The 20,959-nt window shown below is 40.5% G+C and overlaps 1 protein-coding gene across 1 annotated transcript in view; it reads right to left on the bottom strand.

Annotated features, from left to right (window-relative positions):
- LOC126413328 (unconventional myosin-IXa-like) overlaps nucleotides 1-20,959 on the bottom strand; it is a 347,425-nt gene that overhangs the window by 246,297 nt on the left and 80,169 nt on the right. Inside the window, exon 6 of the mRNA XM_050083235.1 lies at nucleotides 9,727-10,056. Within this exon, the coding sequence (XP_049939192.1) occupies nucleotides 9,727-10,056 (330 nt within the window). The remainder of the gene's footprint in view (nucleotides 1-9,726; nucleotides 10,057-20,959) is intronic.

The raw sequence follows: 20,959 nt of genomic DNA, 5'->3' as shown, positions 1-20,959 counted from the left end.
TGCTCCCCAAGACCTATAATTAAGACACTTCCAGATGTTCAGTGTCAGGGGAGACCCTATCTTTAGATCCATTGTGTGTGGTAGCCACAACAGTTTCAAACCAAATATGAGCTCCAATAACCTCATTGTATCTTTCACACTTTAAAAAAACTGTTCATTTTCAAGTCAGCTAAATTAAAATTTTGTGGACAACAGTTAAAAATCAAAAAGCACACACACTCGCACACACAGATTGGAAGAGGAATAAAAAACAACTGTCCAAAAATAAGTAACATTGCACTGGGTTCCTTGTACCTACTGACTGATTATGAAGCCACAAAATTTACTGATATGATTCAATATTCATTTGGCTGTGGATGACAGGAAAAATGACTTCAAAAATTGTTGCTCCCACCAGGAGCAATGAGCATACTCTTACACAGTATTTGTTACAAACATATCTGAAGCTGCTCAGAATTATCAGGAGTTGTGCCAAGTCTATGGTCTTAGGGTAGTGAGTGAAGGAAAGGTTGGACAACAGTGTTGAGACTTTAAAAGTGGCCATACAAATATGCATTATGACTCACTGAAGACTAGTGTTTTTCCTTATGTTGGACACACCTCTATTTGCACTGTTGTCAAGGAAAAGCTGAGATATCACAAACTGTTTGTAAGCTGGGTACTGAACATGCTTACCGATCAACAAGAAAAGCTTAGAATTTCAAACAAGTGAACAGTTTTGAATTACTATCGACAAGAAGGAGACGATTTGTTTTCCCACAGAGACAGTGAAATATCAATATCCCACACCAGCACAAAATCAAAACAGTAGTCAATGGAGTGGTGCCATTCAACTTTGAAAAAAAAATTTCAAGCAATATCTTTGCTTACCCGACATCATGGAACTCGGGTGAGGAATTCTAATTAAGGTGTACTGTGAACTGCTCAACAAAAAAAATGACAACCCAGTCAAAACTGATGGCATGGGAAACTATCGTCCAAGGCAATCCTGTTGTTCAGCTCCATGAATCATTCTGAGCATAAGACAACAAAAACAGCAAGAACAATGACACGCACCAAGCGTGCTGGTGCAGTCATTAGCACACTGGACTCGCATTCAGGAGGACGACGGTTCAATCTCGCATCCGGCCATCCTGATTTAGGTTTTCCGTGATTTCCCTAAATCATTCCAGGCAAATGCCAGGATGGTTCCTTTGAAAGGGCACGGCCGACTTCCTTCCCCGTCCTTTCCTAATCCGACGAGACCGATGACCTCACTGTTTGGTCTCTTCCCCCAAACAATCCAACCCAACCCCAACAATGACACAATACAAAACAGAACTTCACATTCTCAAATTACATAAACGTTATTGTATTCAAGTAAAAACTATGTCATGACTAGGAGAAATGACCAGGTTCACATATACTGTGGATCACAGAAAGACTGCTGCTTTGAAGATCAGAGTAATAGTCAACCTCATCATTTCAACTCTCAGTGAGCATGTACAATATGGAGATTAAATGCCACAAACAGTCATAAAGTGTGACCCCTGAGGTGCTGCTGGTAACAGATCTAGCAGCATGCCTCTGAACTGCTTTGATGTCTTCCTTGAATCCGAACTGGTAGGGATCATGAGCACTCAAACAATAAGAATGGGTTACATTAGCATTCTATACACTGCCTCTTTCATAGAAGAGCTACACTTTCCCAAAATCCTCCCAATGAAAGTCTAGCATTTGCCTTCCCTACAATCAACCTGACACGCTCATTCCATTTCATAATGCTATGCAACATTATGCCTACATATTGAATTGGTGGGAATGTGCAAGAATCACCCTACTAATGCTGTAGTCTAACGTTAAAGGTTACCCCCACCCCCCCACCCATCCACATTACCTAACATTTTTCTACATTTACAGCAAGCTGCCATTCATCACACCAACTAGAAATTCTATCTAAGTTATCTCGTACACTGTTACACTCACGCAATGACAACACGTTCTTGTATATTACAGCATCATCAGCAAACAGCCATAAATCAGAGCAGCCCTATCACACTTCTCTGGGTCATTCCTGATGATATCCTTCTCTCTGAATGCAACATACTGGGTTCTATTACTTCAGAAGTCTTCGAGCAACTCAGAAATCTGGGATCCAATTTCAAACGCTCGTACCTTTGTTTAACAGTTTGCAGTGGGGCACCTAGTCAAAAGCTTTCCAGAAATCTAGGCATATAGAATCTGTCTGCCTGTTGCCCTCCATCCATTGTCAGTTTCTAACAACTGATGCTTTCTAAATCAATGCTTACTTGTGGACAGAAGCTTTACTGTCTCAAGGAAATTTATTATAATCAAACCCCGAATGTGTTCAAGAATTCTGCAGCAAACTCATGTTAAGCACATTGGTCTGCAATTACACAGGCCCATTCCTTTACTTTTCTTATTTAAAGGGAAATGGATAGGTTAAAGTTAGATACAGTGGGAGTTAGTGAAGTTCGGTGGCAGGAGGAACACGACTTCTGGTCAGGTGTATACAGGGTTAAAAATAGAAGCAAACAGTTTCTTCGGTGCTATGCCTGTCCAACGAACTTTTTTTTCATTTGCTTATTAGTGGAAAACATGAAATTTCAGTTGGTCATGGGTGCCTCTATTACACTGCTGAATTGTAACACATATGAACTGTCAGGCTCCCCACACCTGTCTAAAACTAATGTGCACCTGATGGCTTATAATGTACAAGACATTCCCATTCTCGGAAAATGCACTTTTCCTGCCACGTATTGTGTTCAATTGTAGCACAATAGTGCTACAATCAAGCGACTGTGAGAACATATTTGGCCTTGATTCATTTGACTTGTTTGGCTTTAAAATTCAGGCCAATGTGTTGCCCATGTCTGCATTCAATGCAAAAGACAGTGTCGCTAGCTTGCTGAAAGAATGCCCGGAACTCTTTCCTGACGATTTAGGCAAGGCTAACAATTTTGTTGCACATATTACTCTGAAAAACAATGCTCAGCTGAAATTTTGCCGGGCCAGAACTGTTCCTTTTCCATTATGGGACGAAGTCGCTGCTGAACTTAAAGAATTGCATGGTAGCAGAGCTATTGCGCGCATACAAGATAGTCAATGGGTAAGTCCACTGGTTTTGCTCCCCAAACCTTGAGGTCGTGTTCGACTCTGTCTTGACTTTAAGGTTGCAGTCAACCCAAGAACTGTGATTGATATGTATCCATTGCAACACCCGGAGGATCTCATGGACAGATTAGGTGCTCGTTGCTACTTTTCAAAATTGATTTGCACTACGCATATCTTCAAATACCACTAGAAGAAGAATCTCAAAAAGTGTGTGTTGTGAACATTTATTTGGGCTTGTTTAAACATTTGTGTTTGCCTTGTGGAAGTGCTTCCACATTCGCCATTTTCCAACAGTATCTGGAAAAGCTAACTGCTCGAGTACCGCACTGTTCAAACTATATGGACAATATTGTCGTAGCAGGTCGTACACTTGAAAAACATATCGCAAATTTGTGTCTTTTGTTTCGTGTGTTATATGATGCAGGACTTAAGTGTAGACTGGACAAGTGTGATTTTTTTTTTTTTTTACATATGAGTTGCAGTATCTTGGTCATGTCATAAACAGTCGAGGTATACATCCTCTTTAGTCACATTTGTTATCCATCCACGACTTGCCAGTTCCTCACAATATCATGGAATCACAGTCAGTCTTAGGGAAAATGAACTCTTATATTTGGTTCATACCAAATGCTGCACAAATCGCAGCTCCACTGCATCGCAAGAATGTCTTGTTTGTTTGGACAGCTGAGTGCCAAGAAGCTTTTCAAAAACTTACAGATGCATTGCTCAGTGATCAATGATTTGTGCACTTTGATCCTGAAAAAACAGTCTTATTGCAAGCTGACGCTTCCTTTTACGGAATCGGTGCAGTGCTTTCACACAGAATTGGTGATAAAGACATGCCTACTACTTTCGCATCAAAAGGGTTCTCCAAAGCTCAGTGTTAACTATTCACAAATAGAGGAGGAGGCATTGGCTACTGTGTGCGGTGTCACAAATTCCACCACTACTTTTATGGCAGAAAATTCTTCTTAGTAATGAACCAAAAGCCACAGCAGTCCTTGTTTCATCCGACGAAGCCAGTTCCTGTAAGAAATGCCCCAAAATTGCAAAGATGGGCTTTGTTGTTGCCTCAATACCGGTACGATATTGTATATCATCTGACGGCTAAACATGGCAAGGCGAATGCACTTTCCCGTCTTCTGACTGGCCCTGATACAGACTTTGACACTTCTGCTGAATCTTGTTGTCACATCGATGCTCAGGATTCTGAATTGCTTCAATCCTTTCCTCTGAACTATAGGAAAACTGCACAGTCAGGGGAAGCTCATTCAAATTTGAACATTTTGCTACAATACATTCACATTTCTTGGCCTCGCTCACTGCACAGCATCAAGAACTCTGTAGTGCGCCAATACTTTGCACGTCAGCATAGCCTCACTATGCAGTAAGGTGTGATTCTTGTTCAAAATGACAGTGGACAGTCACATGTGTTGATTCCTAAAGCTTTGCAAAAAGAAGTGTTGCACTTATTTTGCCAAGGACACTGGGGGATTGTTCGTACAAAACAGTTAGCGCGTCGACACTGTACTTGGCAGGGTATGGACACCCAAATAGAACAGATGACATCACAGTGTCACGCACATGTGGAAAATAAGTTTGCTCTGCCACAAAAGTTCTCTCCTTGGCCTAAGTCACGATCACCATGGCAATGTGTGCACATAGACCTTGTAGGGACTTTTTGGAACACTCATCGGTTGATAGTGGTTGACTTGTATAGGAACTTTCCTTTTGCTGTGCCAATGAACTCAAGAACATCACATAGCACAATTCAGGTGTTGTCCTCTATTTTTTGTCTCGGAGGTTTACCTGAAGTCATAGTGTCAGACAACGGCCCTTAGTTCACGTCAAATGAATCTGAAATATTCTGTGAACAGCATACAGCATCCAACTAGTGCACCATTCCATCCACAGTCAAAGGGTGAAGCAGAACGTTTTGTCAGAACTTTCAAGCAGCAGATAGCCAAACTTTGCACCGAACACACGAGGGACCAAGCACTGCAACTGTTTCTCGGCTCCTATTGTTTTGCATCCACGAGATGGACCACCGCCGGAAGAATTGCTTCGTGGCCACTGCCATCAAAAACTGCTCCACCCTCCTCAGCATCTAGTGCCAATGGAAGGCTGCAAGTATCACTTCGCGACACATAATATTGTCTTTTACACCATTTTAGCGGCAGCAGACGGTGGGGATGAGGTGAGATCCTTCATCGACTTGGCATACACATTATCTTATTTCAGACCCAGACAGATTGCAGCGCCGACATCACAATCAAATTCACCACTGTCAGGTGCACAACGATCCTTCTGTGTCTCTACCCCAGATTCACCGATCCCGAGGACACCAACTGCCAGAGGGTGTCATCACGACACCTAGGGACGGCACCATGGAGATGGAGCCTCTGCCGCCTCTCATCCTATCGATGGAGCTGAACCTGTCCGCACAACAGCAGCCGATGCCCTCTAAATCTGGTTGTGGTCTTCAGGAGGTGGACGCATACCCTTCTGGTCGTTTTCCGGGGGACGTTTCCTCCAGAGCGAAGGCCGGATGGCGTGGTACGACCAGAGGCCTGACATCCCCTGCAGCCATAGCTGAGAATGAGAATGTTCTGACGTAAAAAGCACCGGTGCACCATCGGAAACGGAAGAGCAAAGAGGGCTGTGAAGAAGATGTCAGCCAGTTATATGCTGACTGCCCCTCTCTAGGACGACACCGAGATAGCAGCGGCTTCAAAGTGAAGAGAACATAAGCGCCGCGCTGCCTGGCCGCAGCCCAATTGAAGACTAGCCGTTCTACAGGCTCTACAGCAGCAACTTAGGAACTGTACTGTTTCACTTGTATTAGGTGTTGTGTATACTGACGAGATATTGTTATTTTGTCTGTCGCCTGTTGCTTGTGACACACCATTGTAAATTCTCAAAGTTAAGTATTAACATTTACCTTACCATAATAAAAATTCATTAATACGATTTGCTTGAAATGTTGTATAGCAATCCAAAAAAGCAGGTTTCCTTGGCACCCCGTATTTGAGGAGTAGGCAGGACACAACAGAGTGCAATTTAAAGTCAAATGAAACTTTGCCCCTAATTCTCTACGTCTGTCATACTGCAGCTAAATTTTGTCCATTCATTGTCCAAATGGAATGCTAATAACTGATTATCCGCTTTTTCTAACATAAATATTCTCCTAGCCATCTTCACAGATTTATTAACTTTAGTAACCATCATCGTCATGTTGACAACATGATCACTAATCCCCACCTCTATACTGACACTGTCAGTAAGGTCAGGCCTGTTCGTAGCTACAAGGTCTAAAATAACTACACTGTGTGTGGGTTGTTTAACTATTCATTCAAAGCAGTTTTTGGAAAATGTGTTCCAAAAAACTTGACAACACTGTCTATATACCAGCTGCAGTGAATCCATAGACACCCCAGTCTATACTTGGCAGGCTGAAGTCGGTTCCAACTAATACTGCATGATCTGGGTATTTCTGCACTACTGAGCATAGAGTTTACTTGAATGATTCTACAACTGTTACAGTGGAATCAAGTGACTGGTAAAAACAGTCAATAATTAACTTAGAGTTCATCTAGGCCTGCTATTTGTGTCAAGACCATTTTACAAGCAGACTCAATTTCAACCTCAATAGACATAATATTTTTGTTGATAATAACCATTGCTGAACAGGGATAAGTAATTTGAAGTTTATTCCCTATATACATATGCGACTGCTGGTACATTTGTCTCAGCATCAACATATTTTACTTTCATAATAAACATAATCCAGGATTATGGTTGATGTGATTATGCATCATTTGGCTTCTGACAAGTAGGCACTGAACTTCAACCATGTGTCAGAACTGATTAACATAAGCTTGTTAAAGCAAGAGTGTGCGGTCATATGTTGATCTATTTACTGGAAGTAGTTGAAGGATTGTTGCAAATGGCCTCCATCTTTGTTGAAAATGCACTGTGGCTTTTATGTTAGCCAGGCTCATTTGTTACACAGTTTTCGTTTGTAATACAGCATCAGGCTTTGGAAATTTCCTGAAAAACACCCTGAGTGGTGCAGTCAAAAGCACTTTGTTGCAGACCTACCCTGTAAAAAGTTCATACAGCTGAAGAACAGTCATAACACTTATAATGAATAGAAATGAAGTAGGTGACTCAGTACTGTGACACAAGGGTGTATTTTTCAATGTTTTACTGATGCTATAGTATGTGAACAAACGAGTGATTTCTCGGAATTGATTAAGCAGATTAGTCTATGGAGATTCACTGCTGATCAATGTGCTGCCAGCACTCTGCCCATCATAAGCTGATCATATCTTGGAATCAACAAAACAATGATGATGTAGATCTTCAGAAGTCCATAAATTGGAAAAATCTGATGCAATGATCCAATAGAGCATACTGGAAACAATGAATTGGAACATTTTTTGTGTTGAAGGTGAATGTAAATAAACAAAGTGTGAAAGTAAATAAATAAAGTGTTAATTGGAAATTGCTATATCATCAAACACCCTGTGAAAAAAAATGGACAGCATGATCACAATATCTCATTCAATAGTCCACAATATGCTTGGCAAGTTTAACAATTTGTTCCTAGTATTATCCTATGGAGTTCTCCAAATAATTAGAAGTGATAGCAACACCTACATATGGATGCATTTCCGTGACACATTCTGCTGCTTTGGCCAGAGCATCAAGGTCACTGTCACACACTGCGAGGCTGTTTTGCATATCCACCTCGAAGTGAAAATTAAGAATGTTCCTCCTCGTAATATCATCCATTAGGTTGCTCAAAAGTACACGGAACATAGCCACTGGGTGACAGTATACAGTTAGTGTGTTCCTTCAATGCACATTAGCTTCTTGAGGTGCATATTCTTGATTACGGCAGAAGATTTATGAGCACATTTTTGACAGCATTGTAATTATACACACTAGGTGGTATGACAAATATCTCGGGCCTGGCAATGATATGGGCAAAAATAAACTAGCTTTTCAATTGGACAACCACATTACCATAGCCCTTCCTATACTCTTCATCCTTGTTTTACATTGCCTGCCACTGATTTCCTGGTTTTCAATCCCTTCTTTTGCTACATTTCTTTCTAGTCTTGATTTTTTTTTTTTTTTTTTTTCTGTGTTCTCTCTCCCTTTAAGTCAAATGCATTAACCTACTCTTCTGTTTTGTTTCACTCTTCTTTCCATACTCTTTTTCCTCTTTTCCTAATGCCTCAGCCAATCTAAATTTCTGGTTACATTTTTCTCCTCCTGTCTACTCCTTTAGCCTTGAACAAACTGTTTGCCTTTTCCCGTAAGAGTTTTTGCAACTCTTGTCTACTACATTCCTGTATTTTAACATAGCATCAACTACATGTGTGTCTGCACTGACCCAATCTAATGAGTTATTATTATTATTAATAATATTATTGTTATCATCATTATTATTAACAACACGAACGGCAGAGTAAAAAAAGGCAGAGGGTGGACATACCTTTCCCTGTACAGGGACAAGATTTAGTTCTCTTTTCAGAACAGCCCTGCTATTATACCAGTCAGAACAATTTTTTTCTGTCTAGACGTAAGTTAGTCACACACATTTACACTTCATAATTTTGAGTCTATTATGGAAGTGATACAGAAAAATTTCACTCAGAAAATATTTGCAACAATGTAATGGTGGTTACAAACAGTAAAAAGTGCAGGAAAAAGAAGGAAATTGATTTTAGCCACAAAACCCAGAGCTGTGAGTAAAACCAGAAGCTTGTCAGTAATTTTGTGAAATCTATGTACATGTTTTGATAAAAATAGTAATTACAACACATTTCTCTGCGTACATAAATTTTGATGTTCTACAAGTCACTCAACTGAAGAGATCTTAAAACACTGTCACTTGGTGAGTGCTGGCTAATGTCACAATACAAGTACAGTAAAAATATGTACACTGGGAGTAGGTACCCTGAGGCCCAACTACGAACCCACAAAGCATGAAGATTTGATTATTTACTGTATTCAATAACTGGATTTTTCATGACTGAACAAGATGCTGACATAGTACATATGAAGACTGGTGTACTGCGAAGACTATGCATTTCAATTAATATTAAATTTCATTATTAAAGAATAAGGTAATTTATTGAGTCAATTTCAGGAATGGTAATGTTAGCCTATTCAAAAATAAATTTCTACACACATTAAAACTGAATGCAAAACAGTGAACATTGCACTTAATGGCATTACAGGTATAGCACCACTAACTTGGGATCACTACTGAATTTACAATTATGCAGCTACCACATAAACTTGAGAGCAGACAATGTTTTATAATCTTCTGCCAATGTTACATTTATAAAAGTAAAAAATAATTATTTGGGAGTTTTTATGCAGGCCAGGGTGAGAAGTAACAGCAGTACAAATCACAGAGAATATAATGCAAAATTATTCTGAACTATGATACATTTAATTCAATTCTTGAAAGCCTTATCTTAAAGTATTTAATATAAATTCAGCTCCCATACTCACAAATATAAATCATAGAACAGGCACATATAAGGTTTACCACAAAAGAATGTAATAAAGCATTTTTGCTTTATGGCTTACCTCTGGTAGGCGAAAATTTATCACCAGTGTCTCTCCTGATGCGCGTGCACGTTTTGCCGTAAGAGCCGCCATAAGAGTCTCCTGTCGCACCCTGAGTAACTGGGATATGAGTTGTACAACTTCCAGATTTTTCACTCCAACTGCTTCATCATGATGATAGGCAGCCGATTTGCGTGGTGCGAATTCCACATTGCCAAGTAACAGTACTGCCGACAATACCGCAAAGAGACGTCTCTGTTTCTCTGCTGCAAAGCCAACCATTTCCATAGACTGTTTCAGGCGTGAAAACTCATATTTCTCATCGGCACTGTCAAAGGTGTAACAATCACTCTGTGAATGAAAACCAATAGCATTAAAACCACAATTTCAGACATTACAAGATCAAAAATAACATATACACACAATAATACAGAAATCTCTACAGAAGATGGTGTTTCTGAATGTGGAATAAATTCAAACACTGCTGAGAATAATATGTTGACAGCCACAGCACTGACAGATTTACAAAACATCTCTGCAAAGAAAATTCATTACAATGTCAAAGTGAATCACAGAAAATGAACAAATTTAAATCCAATTGTGAAGACCTTGTACAATGATGCTATCACTGAATCATGACATGTTGCATCTATTAATTAAGTACTCATTTCTTGCTGTAACAAGTGTAAAAGCAATAAGAGAAATTTTCCGTCGATTTTTTTTTTATCTTTCATTCCTCTTCTGTCTATTGTTGTTCCAGACAAATTACTGTTATGAAAAACACGACACAAAATGTACAATCTTAAGGACTCTGGACTTTTGCCATATAAGGAGGAATGCAAGACACTGTTGAACACCTCACTGCAAATGGTGCAGTAGGTTAGTTGGACATGGGAAGTGGAGGATTCAGACGTGGCTTTGTTCAAGGAACTCAAAATTGTTTTAGGAACTCGTGGAAACCTAATTCCAAATACACCAACAGAGATCTGAATCACTCCAAACTATAACTCAGGTAACTATTTTGCTGCCAACTACTGTCCAGCACTTTAATTTTATTTTATGATTAACAGAGTCCATCTTCTAGGAAGCAGGTAAGTAATAGATAGAATATTATTGCATAATTAAAACAGTGTTACAGTGGTGAAATGGCTGCCTCTCCTACAAGACTCTCAATGAGACTGGAACAAAAAATCTAGTTTTTGAAGAAGGGGCGTAGAACAAATGTGCAGAACTATAGACCTATATCTCTAACGTCGATCAGTTGTAAAATTTTGGAACAAATATTATGTTTAATGACTTTTCTGGAGACTAGAAATCTACTCTGTAGGAATCAGCATGGGTTTCGAAAAAGACGATCGTGTGAAACCCAGCTCGTGCTATTTGTCCACGAGACACAGAGGGCCATAGACACAGGTTCCCAGGTAGATGCTTTGTTTCTTGACTTCCGCAAGGCATTCAATACAATTCCCCACAGTCATTTAATGAATAAAGTAAGAGCATATGGACTATCAGACCAATTGTGTGATTGGATTGAAGAGTTCCTAGATAACAGAACGCAGCATGTCATTCTCAATGGAGAGAAGTCTTCCGAAGTAAGAGTGATTTCAGGTGTGCTGCAGAGGAGTGTCGTAGGACTGTTGCTATTCACAATATACATAAACGACCTTGTGGATAATATCGGAAGTTCACTGAGGCTTTTTGCGGATGATGCTGTGGTATATCGAGAGGTTGTAAGGAAAATTGTACTGAAATGCAGGAGGATCTGCAACGAATTGACACATGGTGCAGGGAATGGCAATTGAATCTCAATGTAGACAAGTGTAATGTGTTGCGAATACATAGAAAGAAAGATCCCTTATCATTTAGCTACAATATAGCAGGTCAGCAACTGGAAGCAGTTAATTCCATAAATTATCTAGGAGTAGGCATTAGGAGTGATTTAAAATGGAATCATTATATAAAGTTGATCGTTGGTAAAGCAGATGCCAGACTGAGATTCATTGGAAGAATCTTAAGGAAATGCAATCTGAAAACAAAGGAAGCAGGTTACACCACACTTGCTCGCCCACTGCTTGAATATTGCTCACCAGTGTGGGATCCGTACCAGATAGGATTGATAGAAGAGATAGAGAAGATCCAACGGAGAGCAGCGCACTTCGTTACAGGATCATTCAGTAATCGCGAAAGCGTTACGGAGATGATAAATAAACTACAGTGGAAGACTCTGCAAGAGAGACGCTCAGTAGCTCAGTACGGGCTTTTGTTGAAGTTTCAAGAACATACCTTCATCGAGGAGTCAAGCAGTATATTGCTCCCTCCTACATTTATCTTGCAAAGAGACCATGAGGATAAAATCAGAGAGATTAGAGCCCACACAGAGGCACACCGACAATCTTTCTTTCCACGAACAATACGAAACTGGAATAGAAGGGAGAACCAATAGAGGTACTCAAGGTACCCTCCGCCACACACCGTCAGGTGGCTTGTGGAGTGTAGATGTAGATGTAGTTTGCTATTCTGAAACTACTCCTGTGAATAGGATCTAGTAGATTCTCTGGTGCTCTGACACCCACCTGGAGTCATTGGATTCTGTGGCCTAAGTAGGGTAACTGTAAGGAAACATACAGTAACTATATGATTGGATCTCCTGTAGGTGAAGCTGAGGAACTGGTGTACATTTTATTTTGCCACTTAGTTAACTACAGCTGATTTGTGTGTAGTGACCATGACAGCTTGTGATCTCTCAAGGTTTTCTCAGTGTGATTGATTAATGGTGTGCACTCAGGTATGCAGCCAAGTTATCAATTTCATTTTCTGCACAATATTTTGAGAACTGATCCAGTCATCTTCAATTACTGTTAGTTGTGCAGTTGGTTTGTATACTCACTGTATGGACTCCAACCACACTGTCAATTATCGCTGCTGTTGCACTGCTATTTATATCAGTTTGTCTCCATACATGCTCTCTGCCCTCTGACTCTCATTTTTATTTCAGTTTTGCACTGCTACTTCATAAACTGCACATTATCTTAGCATTTTTCAGGTGGATTGAGGCTACACTCTCCAATGAATCCAGGCGGGTGTCAGAGCACCAGAGAATATACTAGATCCTGTTCACAGTAGTAGTTTCAGAATAGCAAACAAGATTTTTTGTTCCAGTCTCATTGAGATTCTTTTAGGAGAGGCAGTCACTTCACCACTGCAACACTGTTTTCCAGCTCTATTGGATGAGACGGTTGGTGAGCTCTTACTTAATTGAACATTAGACTTCAAGCCTTCTTTAAATTGAAACCACCATCACAGTTTATCATGTTTTCCAATTGTCTTATTTCAATTGACTCCTTAATTATGCTCTCCCAGAAACTTGGCATTTACACCATGATAACTGATCTCCTTGTATGTCATCTCACTGTTATTTTAGTCATGTGTACCACCGATGTTCCTTCCAGCTTTCCTCAACTACTGTTATAGTCCGGTGTACATGAGACATGTCAAATTTGCATGGAATCTGGATCCCCTATCCCTTTTATACCAACTCCTGTTTCTTTTTCTATCTTGTCATCAGCCACGCCCAGTCCGTCACAGATGACTTCAATATAATCTTTCCACGTATCTGCTCTCTCGTTTGTAATTTTTTTTTTTTTTTTTTTTTTTTTTAAGTCGGTCTTCTGCTGGATTTGATGTAGCCCACAACAAATTCCTCTCCTGTGCCAACCTTTCATCTTAGAATAGCACTTACCAATCCATGTCTCCAATTATTTGCTGGATGTATCCCAATCTCTGTGTTCCTCTACAGTTTTTACCCCCTACATATCCCTCTACTAGCAAGAAAATTATTCCTTGATGTCTTAACATATGTCCTATCATCTTGTCCCTTCTTGTCAGTGTTTTCCATACATTCCTTTTCTTGTCTATTCTACAGAGAACCTCATTACTTAGCTTATCAATCCACATAATTTTCAACTCCCTTCTGTACCACCACATCTCAAATGCTTCTGTTCTCTTCTGTTCCAGTTTTCCCAGTCCATGTCTAACTACCATACAATACTGTGCTCCAAACGCACATTCTCAGAAATTTCTTCCACAAATTCAGACCTATTTTTGATGCCAGTAGACTTCTCTTGGCCATGAATGCCCATTCTGCCAGTACTAGTCTGCATTTTATATTATACTTGCTCTGCCCATCATGGGTTATTTTACTGCCTAGGTAGCAGAATTCCTTAACTTCATCTACTTCATGATCACCAGTAACGATTACTTCACGATCACCAACCATGGTTAGTTTCTCGATGTTCTCACTTCTGCTACTTCTCATTACTTTCGTCTTTCTTTGATTTACTCTCAATCCATATTCTGTACTCACTGGACTGTGAATTCTATTCAACAGATACTGTAATTCTTCTCCGCTTTCACTGTAGATAGCAACGTCATCAGTGAATTTTAACACTGATACTATTCCACACTTAATTTTGACCCCCTTCTTGAACCCATGTTTTATTTCTGTCATCGCTTCTTCAACAATTAAATTGACTAGTAGAGGTGGAAGACTACATCCCTACCTTACATCCTCTTTAATCCAAGTACTTCGTTTTTCATCTTCCACTCTTACCGTTCCCTCCTGGTTCTCGTACATATTGTATATTACCCATCTTTCCCTATAGCTTACCCCTATTTTTCTCATAATTTCAAATATCTTACACTATTTTACACGGCTGAAAACATTTTCCAGGTTGACAAATGTCTTGATTTTTCTTCAGTCATTCTTCCATTATCAACCACAATGTCAGAACTGTCTCTCTGGAGCCTTCACCTTTCCCAAAGCCAAACTAATCATCATCTAATAGATCTTCAGTTTTCTTTTCCTTTCTTCCGTATATTTTTCCAGTCAGCAACTTGGATGCACTAGTTGTCAAGCTGACTGTGCCATAATTCATGCACTTGTCTGCTCTTGCAATCTTGGGAACTGTGTGAAAATAATCCCCCCCCCCCCCAACAAACACACACACACACACACACACACACACACACACACACACAAGTCTGATGGTATATCGCCAGTTTCATACATTCTATACAGTAACGTGTTGCCACTTCACCCAATGATTTTAAAAATTTCAATGGGATGTTGTCTACCCCTTCTGCCTTATTTGATTTTAAGTCTTCCAAAGCATGTCTAAATTCTGATTCTAATACAGGATCCCCTATTTCTTCCCTACTGACCCCTGTTTCTTCTTCTAACACATAATCAGACAAGTCATCGCCCCCGCAGATGCCCTCAACGCACTCTTTCCACTTATCCAATCTCACCTCTGCACGTAACAGTGGAATTCTCACTGGAGATTTAATGTTACTGCACTTGCTTTTAATTTCACTGAAGGTTGTTCTGACTTTTCTATATGCTGAGTTAGTACGACAATCATTTCTTTTTCTATTTCTTTCCATTTTTCATGTAGCCATTTCATCTTAGCTTCCTTGCAGAATTCAACTAGTATTTCTCCTCTCTCATTCCTACTACCATGCCAATATTCTCCTGTAACCCTTTCTTCCACTCCTTCCCCTAGAACCGCATTCCAATCCCCCACAACTATTTGATTTTCACCTCCCTTTATGTACTGAATTACGTGTTCAATATCTTACAATACTTTCTCTCTCTCTTCATTTTCTGCTTGTGATTTCAGCACGTATACCTGAACTATCATTGTCTGTGTTGGTTTGCTGTTGAATCAGATAGCAACCCTGTTACTAAATGTCACTGAACTGATCACAGTAACTCTATTACGGACACGCAACACCGTGATTCCAATACAACATTAATTTATTTCTCTCCAAGGAATGTACATCATGGAATATAAAACATTAATTCAAGGATAATCAATATTTCCAGAGTGTCTATAATTACAAATATCAACCTGCAACACCCTCCCCACCCTGGTCAACTTCTAGAGGAATGACCAGTTGAACAGGACGTGAGATTATGGATCCTTCTGAAGTTCATAAGGTTACAGTTCGTATTTCCCCATCTCTTCCTTCATGAAGATCTTCTATCCGCACCTTCCTCCACATGTGTCGTGGACGAACATCCTCTTGTAGAAGAACGACATCACCCAGCTGGAGTCTTCCTGAACCTGGCCTTGGTTGATGAGTTTCATGGAAGTTTTTGAGCAAGATCAGATATTATTTCTTCCACCTGTTCCAGAAGTGTTCTACCATCTTCTGCAGCCATTGAAATTCCTTGGACAAGTCCTTGCTAACTGGTGATTCTGGACCAGTAGGTAGTGTTGTGAGTCGATCACCTACAAGGAAATGCGCGAGCATCAGTGGCTCAGATTCCTCTCCCCCTTGCGTAATTGGTCTAGAGTTTAGTGCTGCTTCTATGCTGACCAGGATTGTGTTGAGATCTTCTTCGTCCAACTGTGACTGTCCTAAAACTTTTCTCAGGCAGCGTTTGACAGATCCCACCATCCGTTCCCAGAATCCTCCCCACCAAGGCGCGTGTGGGGCGATGAATTTCCAAGTGATGGCTTGCTGGGCGAGGTACTTGTGCGTCTTGCTTGCCATGAGAGCCTGACAGAGCTCCTTCAGCTCTAAGTGCGTGGCATGGAAGGTAGTAGCATTATCAGTGTAAATTGTGCTGGGCACTCCTCGTCTTCAGACGAACATTTGTAGGGCTTGAAGAAATCTGTCAGTTGACATATCTGAGCATAGTTCCAGGTGCATGGCTCGTGTTGTTGCGCATGTGAATAGAGCAATATACGCTTTCTTCGTAATATGTCCTTGTCTGACATATAATGGACCAGCAAAGTCAATACCTGTTACTGCAAATGGTCTCAGTGGTGAGACTCGTTCAGCTGGTAATGGAGCCTCAGTTTGTTGAACAACATGGGCTTTCTCCATCTTACAAGGTAGGCAACGGTGTAGAACATGTTTAATTGTCTGTCGAGCTCTAAGGATCCAGAATTCTGTTCTCAGTTCAGGTAACACTATGTTTACTCCAAGGTGATGCAAATGAATGTGAGTCTGCTGGATCAGTAAACATGTGAAATGATGATGTCCTTCAAGAAGAATTGGGTGGCGTTGATCTCTGGTTAATTCTGCAAATTGCAGCCGTCCACCGAGACGAATAAAACCAATATCGAAGAATGGGTTGTAGCGAGCTATCTGAGAATTACGTGGTAGAGGCATGTTGTTGTATAGTGCATGCAGGTCGAGCGCAAAATGTTGCTGTTGAACAACTTGAATCCAGTAAGTGCGTGCTTAGCCCAAATCTGATGCTGTTAGTTCTCCAGATGTTCTGTTTTCTTTTAATAAGTGCCGTTTAAAGCGAAGTACCCATCCTGTAACTCTTAACAGCTTGAAGTAGCTGCTGTACCGTGTAGCTGTTAAAATAAGAACCGTTTTTTGTACCATGAAGACTTGGTCTGTTAATTTCTTCTTTTCTGGCAAGGAGTGCTCTTCCGTCTGTAAAATTCGAGGCCACTGTGTTCTGTTCTTTGTTAAAAGCAGGTCCATGGAACCATACAGAAGCATGGTGAAGTTTATCTGCTGTGGTACCTCTGGAGGTTAGATCAGCTGGATTTTCGTCACCAGGACAGTGCCTCCACTGTGACGGATTCGTTAGTCGATGTATTTCCGTAAAACGGTTTGACACAAAGGTTTTCCATCGATTAGGGTAATGTTGTATCCATCCTAAGGCTACAGTTGAGTCAGTCCACAATGTTGCACGAGTTGCATTATAGCTCGTGGCCTTACAGAAATAATGAAGTAGTCTTGATCCAAGAAGTGTCGCTAGAAGTTCCAGCTGTGGAAGAGTTATTTTTTTGATGGGAGCTAGTTGGTTTTTACTGCAAACTAGATGGACTGATACCATATTTGTTGTGGTGCACCGTACATAAAGGACTGCTCCGTAGGCCTTTTCTGATGCGTCGCAAAAGACATGGATTTCTGGCTCAGTGTTTTCAGATACACCAACCCATCGAGGCATTTTTATGTGTGAACATGATGGCAATGTTGATACCCACATTCGCCAGCATTTGCTAAGATCAGGGGGTAAAACCTCATTCCATTCAATTCCTCTTGACCAAATTTCTTGAAAAATTATTTTTGCAGTGAGGGGGACAGGCAACAACAAACCCAGTGGGTCATATGATCTAGCAGTGTTTCGTAGTACTTCTCGCTTAGTGGCAGGACGATTGGTAACATTGTTGTGAACAACACTGAGCTTATCAGTCTGTGTGTTCCAGTGGACTCCCAGTACCTCCGTATCTGTAGTGTTTATGACACCTTCTGATTGCCATATTCCAATCAGTTGGCTTGAATTTGGGGCCCACTTTGCCACTGGTAGACTGATCTGTCCCATGAGTGATGTAAGCTCATAATATAAGTTAATTATGGCATTGTCATCTTTAGCACCTGCTACAAAATCATCCATGTACATATAATCTTCAACAAGTAAAGCAGCTTGCGGAAAATTCGTTTTGTGCATTACAGCAAGTTCTTTCAGCGTGGCTGCAAGAAAAAACAGACTGCAGGTAAGTCCAAAAGGTAGCCGGGCGAAGCGGTATGTAATCCTTTCGTCAGTTGTAATATAGTTTCCTTGTTGATCTACGATTACTTTGTACCAAAAACCTCATGAGATCTCTATCTTTCCTGTGAAGAAATAACTGTAGAAATGCTTGTTTGATATCGGCAATTAAGGCTACTCGATGTAGACGATATCTCAGTAATATTGAAAGAATGTCAGGAAGTAAATTAGGACCTATTTCTAAAGTGTCATTCAATGAACATGCATTCTGGTCATGCGACGAACCATCAAATACAATCCTCCATTTGATGACACCTAACTTTTCTTTCTTTACTGCATGATGTGGCAGATAAAATGTGTCACCCAATTTCTGTCCAGAAGGGGTGACTTCCACATGTTTCTTCTTGATGTGTTCTATCATTTGTGCCTCGTAAATTTGTTTCAGTTTCTTGCCCTTTGTAATTTTTTTCTCCAGTGAAGCAAATCTCTTCTCTGCTTGCTGAAGATTATTAGATAACATAACGTTGGGTTTTCTGGGGAAAGACACCACTCTTCTTTTGTCTTCGTTGCAGTAGGATTTTGAGAAATCTTGCAATAACGCCAATTCTTCTGATTCAGAGTTGTTGTTTCATCTTCTGTGGTTCCCATTGTTTCTAAATTCCAGAAATGTCATAAAATATTGTCTGTTGTTGTCGCTGTCTCTAAACTGATGTAGTTTGCCGTCACAAGGTTAGCCGTGGTGCTTGATTTGCTTCCACTAAGAATCCAACCTAGAATGGAAGGTACCAGAACAACTGATGACGTTAGTCGAATCGGAAGGGAATCTTTAACGATTTTCCAATAGTAATCTGCTCCGATAAGAATCTCGATGGGAAGATCTTCTGTACCATCCCTTATGTCCGCAAACTGAAGTCCCCGTGTGTACAAGTTTTCTTAAATCGGAAGGCACAGTTGGGTGCACGGAAAATGAGCATGTGCTTTCAAATGCAGTCATAGACGTCTTGGAATTAGTCCATGTACCCTGCAGTGTGAATTCTACGACTCTACAATGCGTTGAAGTTGCGGATGGCATTTCAAAGGCGTTGACAGATAGATCACAATGTTCTATAGTTCTTAAACCTAGCTCATGAATCAGGAACTTGGAAATGAAGCTTGACTGACTACCGCTATCCAGAACACAGCTTAATCCTGCGGGTCCACTGACCCAAACTCGAGCTGTCTGAAGATAAGTAAAACCTGCTGAACTTACGTCGATTCTCCCTACAGATATAGAGCTAATTTGCTGAGAAGAGGCAGCAATGTCAGTACAGATAGCATTGTGATGACTTTTCTTGCACTTAGAACACGAGACCTTGCCCTTCTTACTGCAGTTTCTAGCATTATCACCTCGGTTTGGACATATAAAACAGCGATTATCTTGCTTTAGTTTATCGATACGTTGTTGGCTGTCAGTTACTATGTTGCAGTCTTGGTCCCAATGAGAGCGAGCTACGCAAAATACGCAATATGGTTGTACCGGTACATCTCGTTTAGGCTTACGCGGATTTTTCACTTGCTTTGAATTTACGTGAAGCGCTGCTGCAGTGGGCGTGAAGCTAGGAGATGACTGATATTCTGTACGAATCTTTTGTGCAGTGAGAGCACCACAAACTACTTCTTCCAAAAAGTTGAGTAGCTTCAGTACATCTCCTTCCGCTACTTTGGTTCTTCTAGCATGAATGACCCATTTCTGGCACATTTCAACAGGAAATGCACGCAGAATTTTCGTAGTGAGAAACTTACCGTATGCCACGACGTCTTCTCCTAAGGCACACAGTGCTTGAATATGACGGTTACATTCCAGGAATGTACTGTTCAGCATTTCAGGTGTCACTGACTGTACAGGTTTAGCGCATCCAAATAATCGAGGTGCACCTGTGTAATGCGATTGCTATCTCTGTATCTATTCAATAAAATTTTCTTTGTTTCTTCATACGTGTTAGCCGTTATAGGTATTCCATCTACTAGCAACTTCGGTTCACCTACCAGATACCCTCGTAGGAAAACATGTTTGTTTACTGTAGAAAGGGATGGGTCTTTATCAATGGTCAATTCAAATTGTTCCCAGAAGCGGGACCACATTTCGACATCTCCACAAAATGACTCAAGCTTAATTGCTGGTAGCTTGACAGAGTGGAATACAGTTGGTTGTGTGACCACTGGTGGTGACGTGATATTTGTCTGCGACGTTGTGGCTGAAAGCTTGTAATCAATTGCTTTTGTAGCCTTCTGTATAGCGCGTTTGACTTTGTCTATATATTCCTCACAGCTCAGCACGTCTGCATTGTATTCATCGTCAGAGAGACAATTATGAATAGCGTCATCTATGAAACGAGCTTCTCTAGAGTTTCTTGAAGACGTTCCCTGTAATGTTCAAAATCATCAACAGGCTTTCTGTGGTAATAGCATCAACAGTCACACAAAACCACGTAGCATTAGTCCTCTCCCTAGTTCACTTTCTTTTGAAGTTTTCTAACTGTATCTCTGATTCGTCCTGCATTATGTCTTACTAAAGACGGCTGTTGTAAGATTGTTTACAAGTGCACTTAAGAATAGCTTAAACGTTTAACAAGCAGCGTATGCGCAAACGTAAGTGAACGAAAACCTTTTAACAAAAATAACTACTCTGATTGCAAGTTTCAGGTTTGCAATACAAAGCTGCAAAAATTGTTTTGAAGCAACCAGTTCATGCGA

The sequence above is a fragment of the Schistocerca serialis genome, chromosome 7 (genome assembly GCF_023864345.2).
Source record: "Schistocerca serialis cubense isolate TAMUIC-IGC-003099 chromosome 7, iqSchSeri2.2, whole genome shotgun sequence".
NCBI lineage: Eukaryota > Metazoa > Arthropoda > Insecta > Orthoptera > Acrididae > Schistocerca > Schistocerca serialis.
This window is presented reverse-complemented; position numbering and strand designations above follow the sequence as displayed.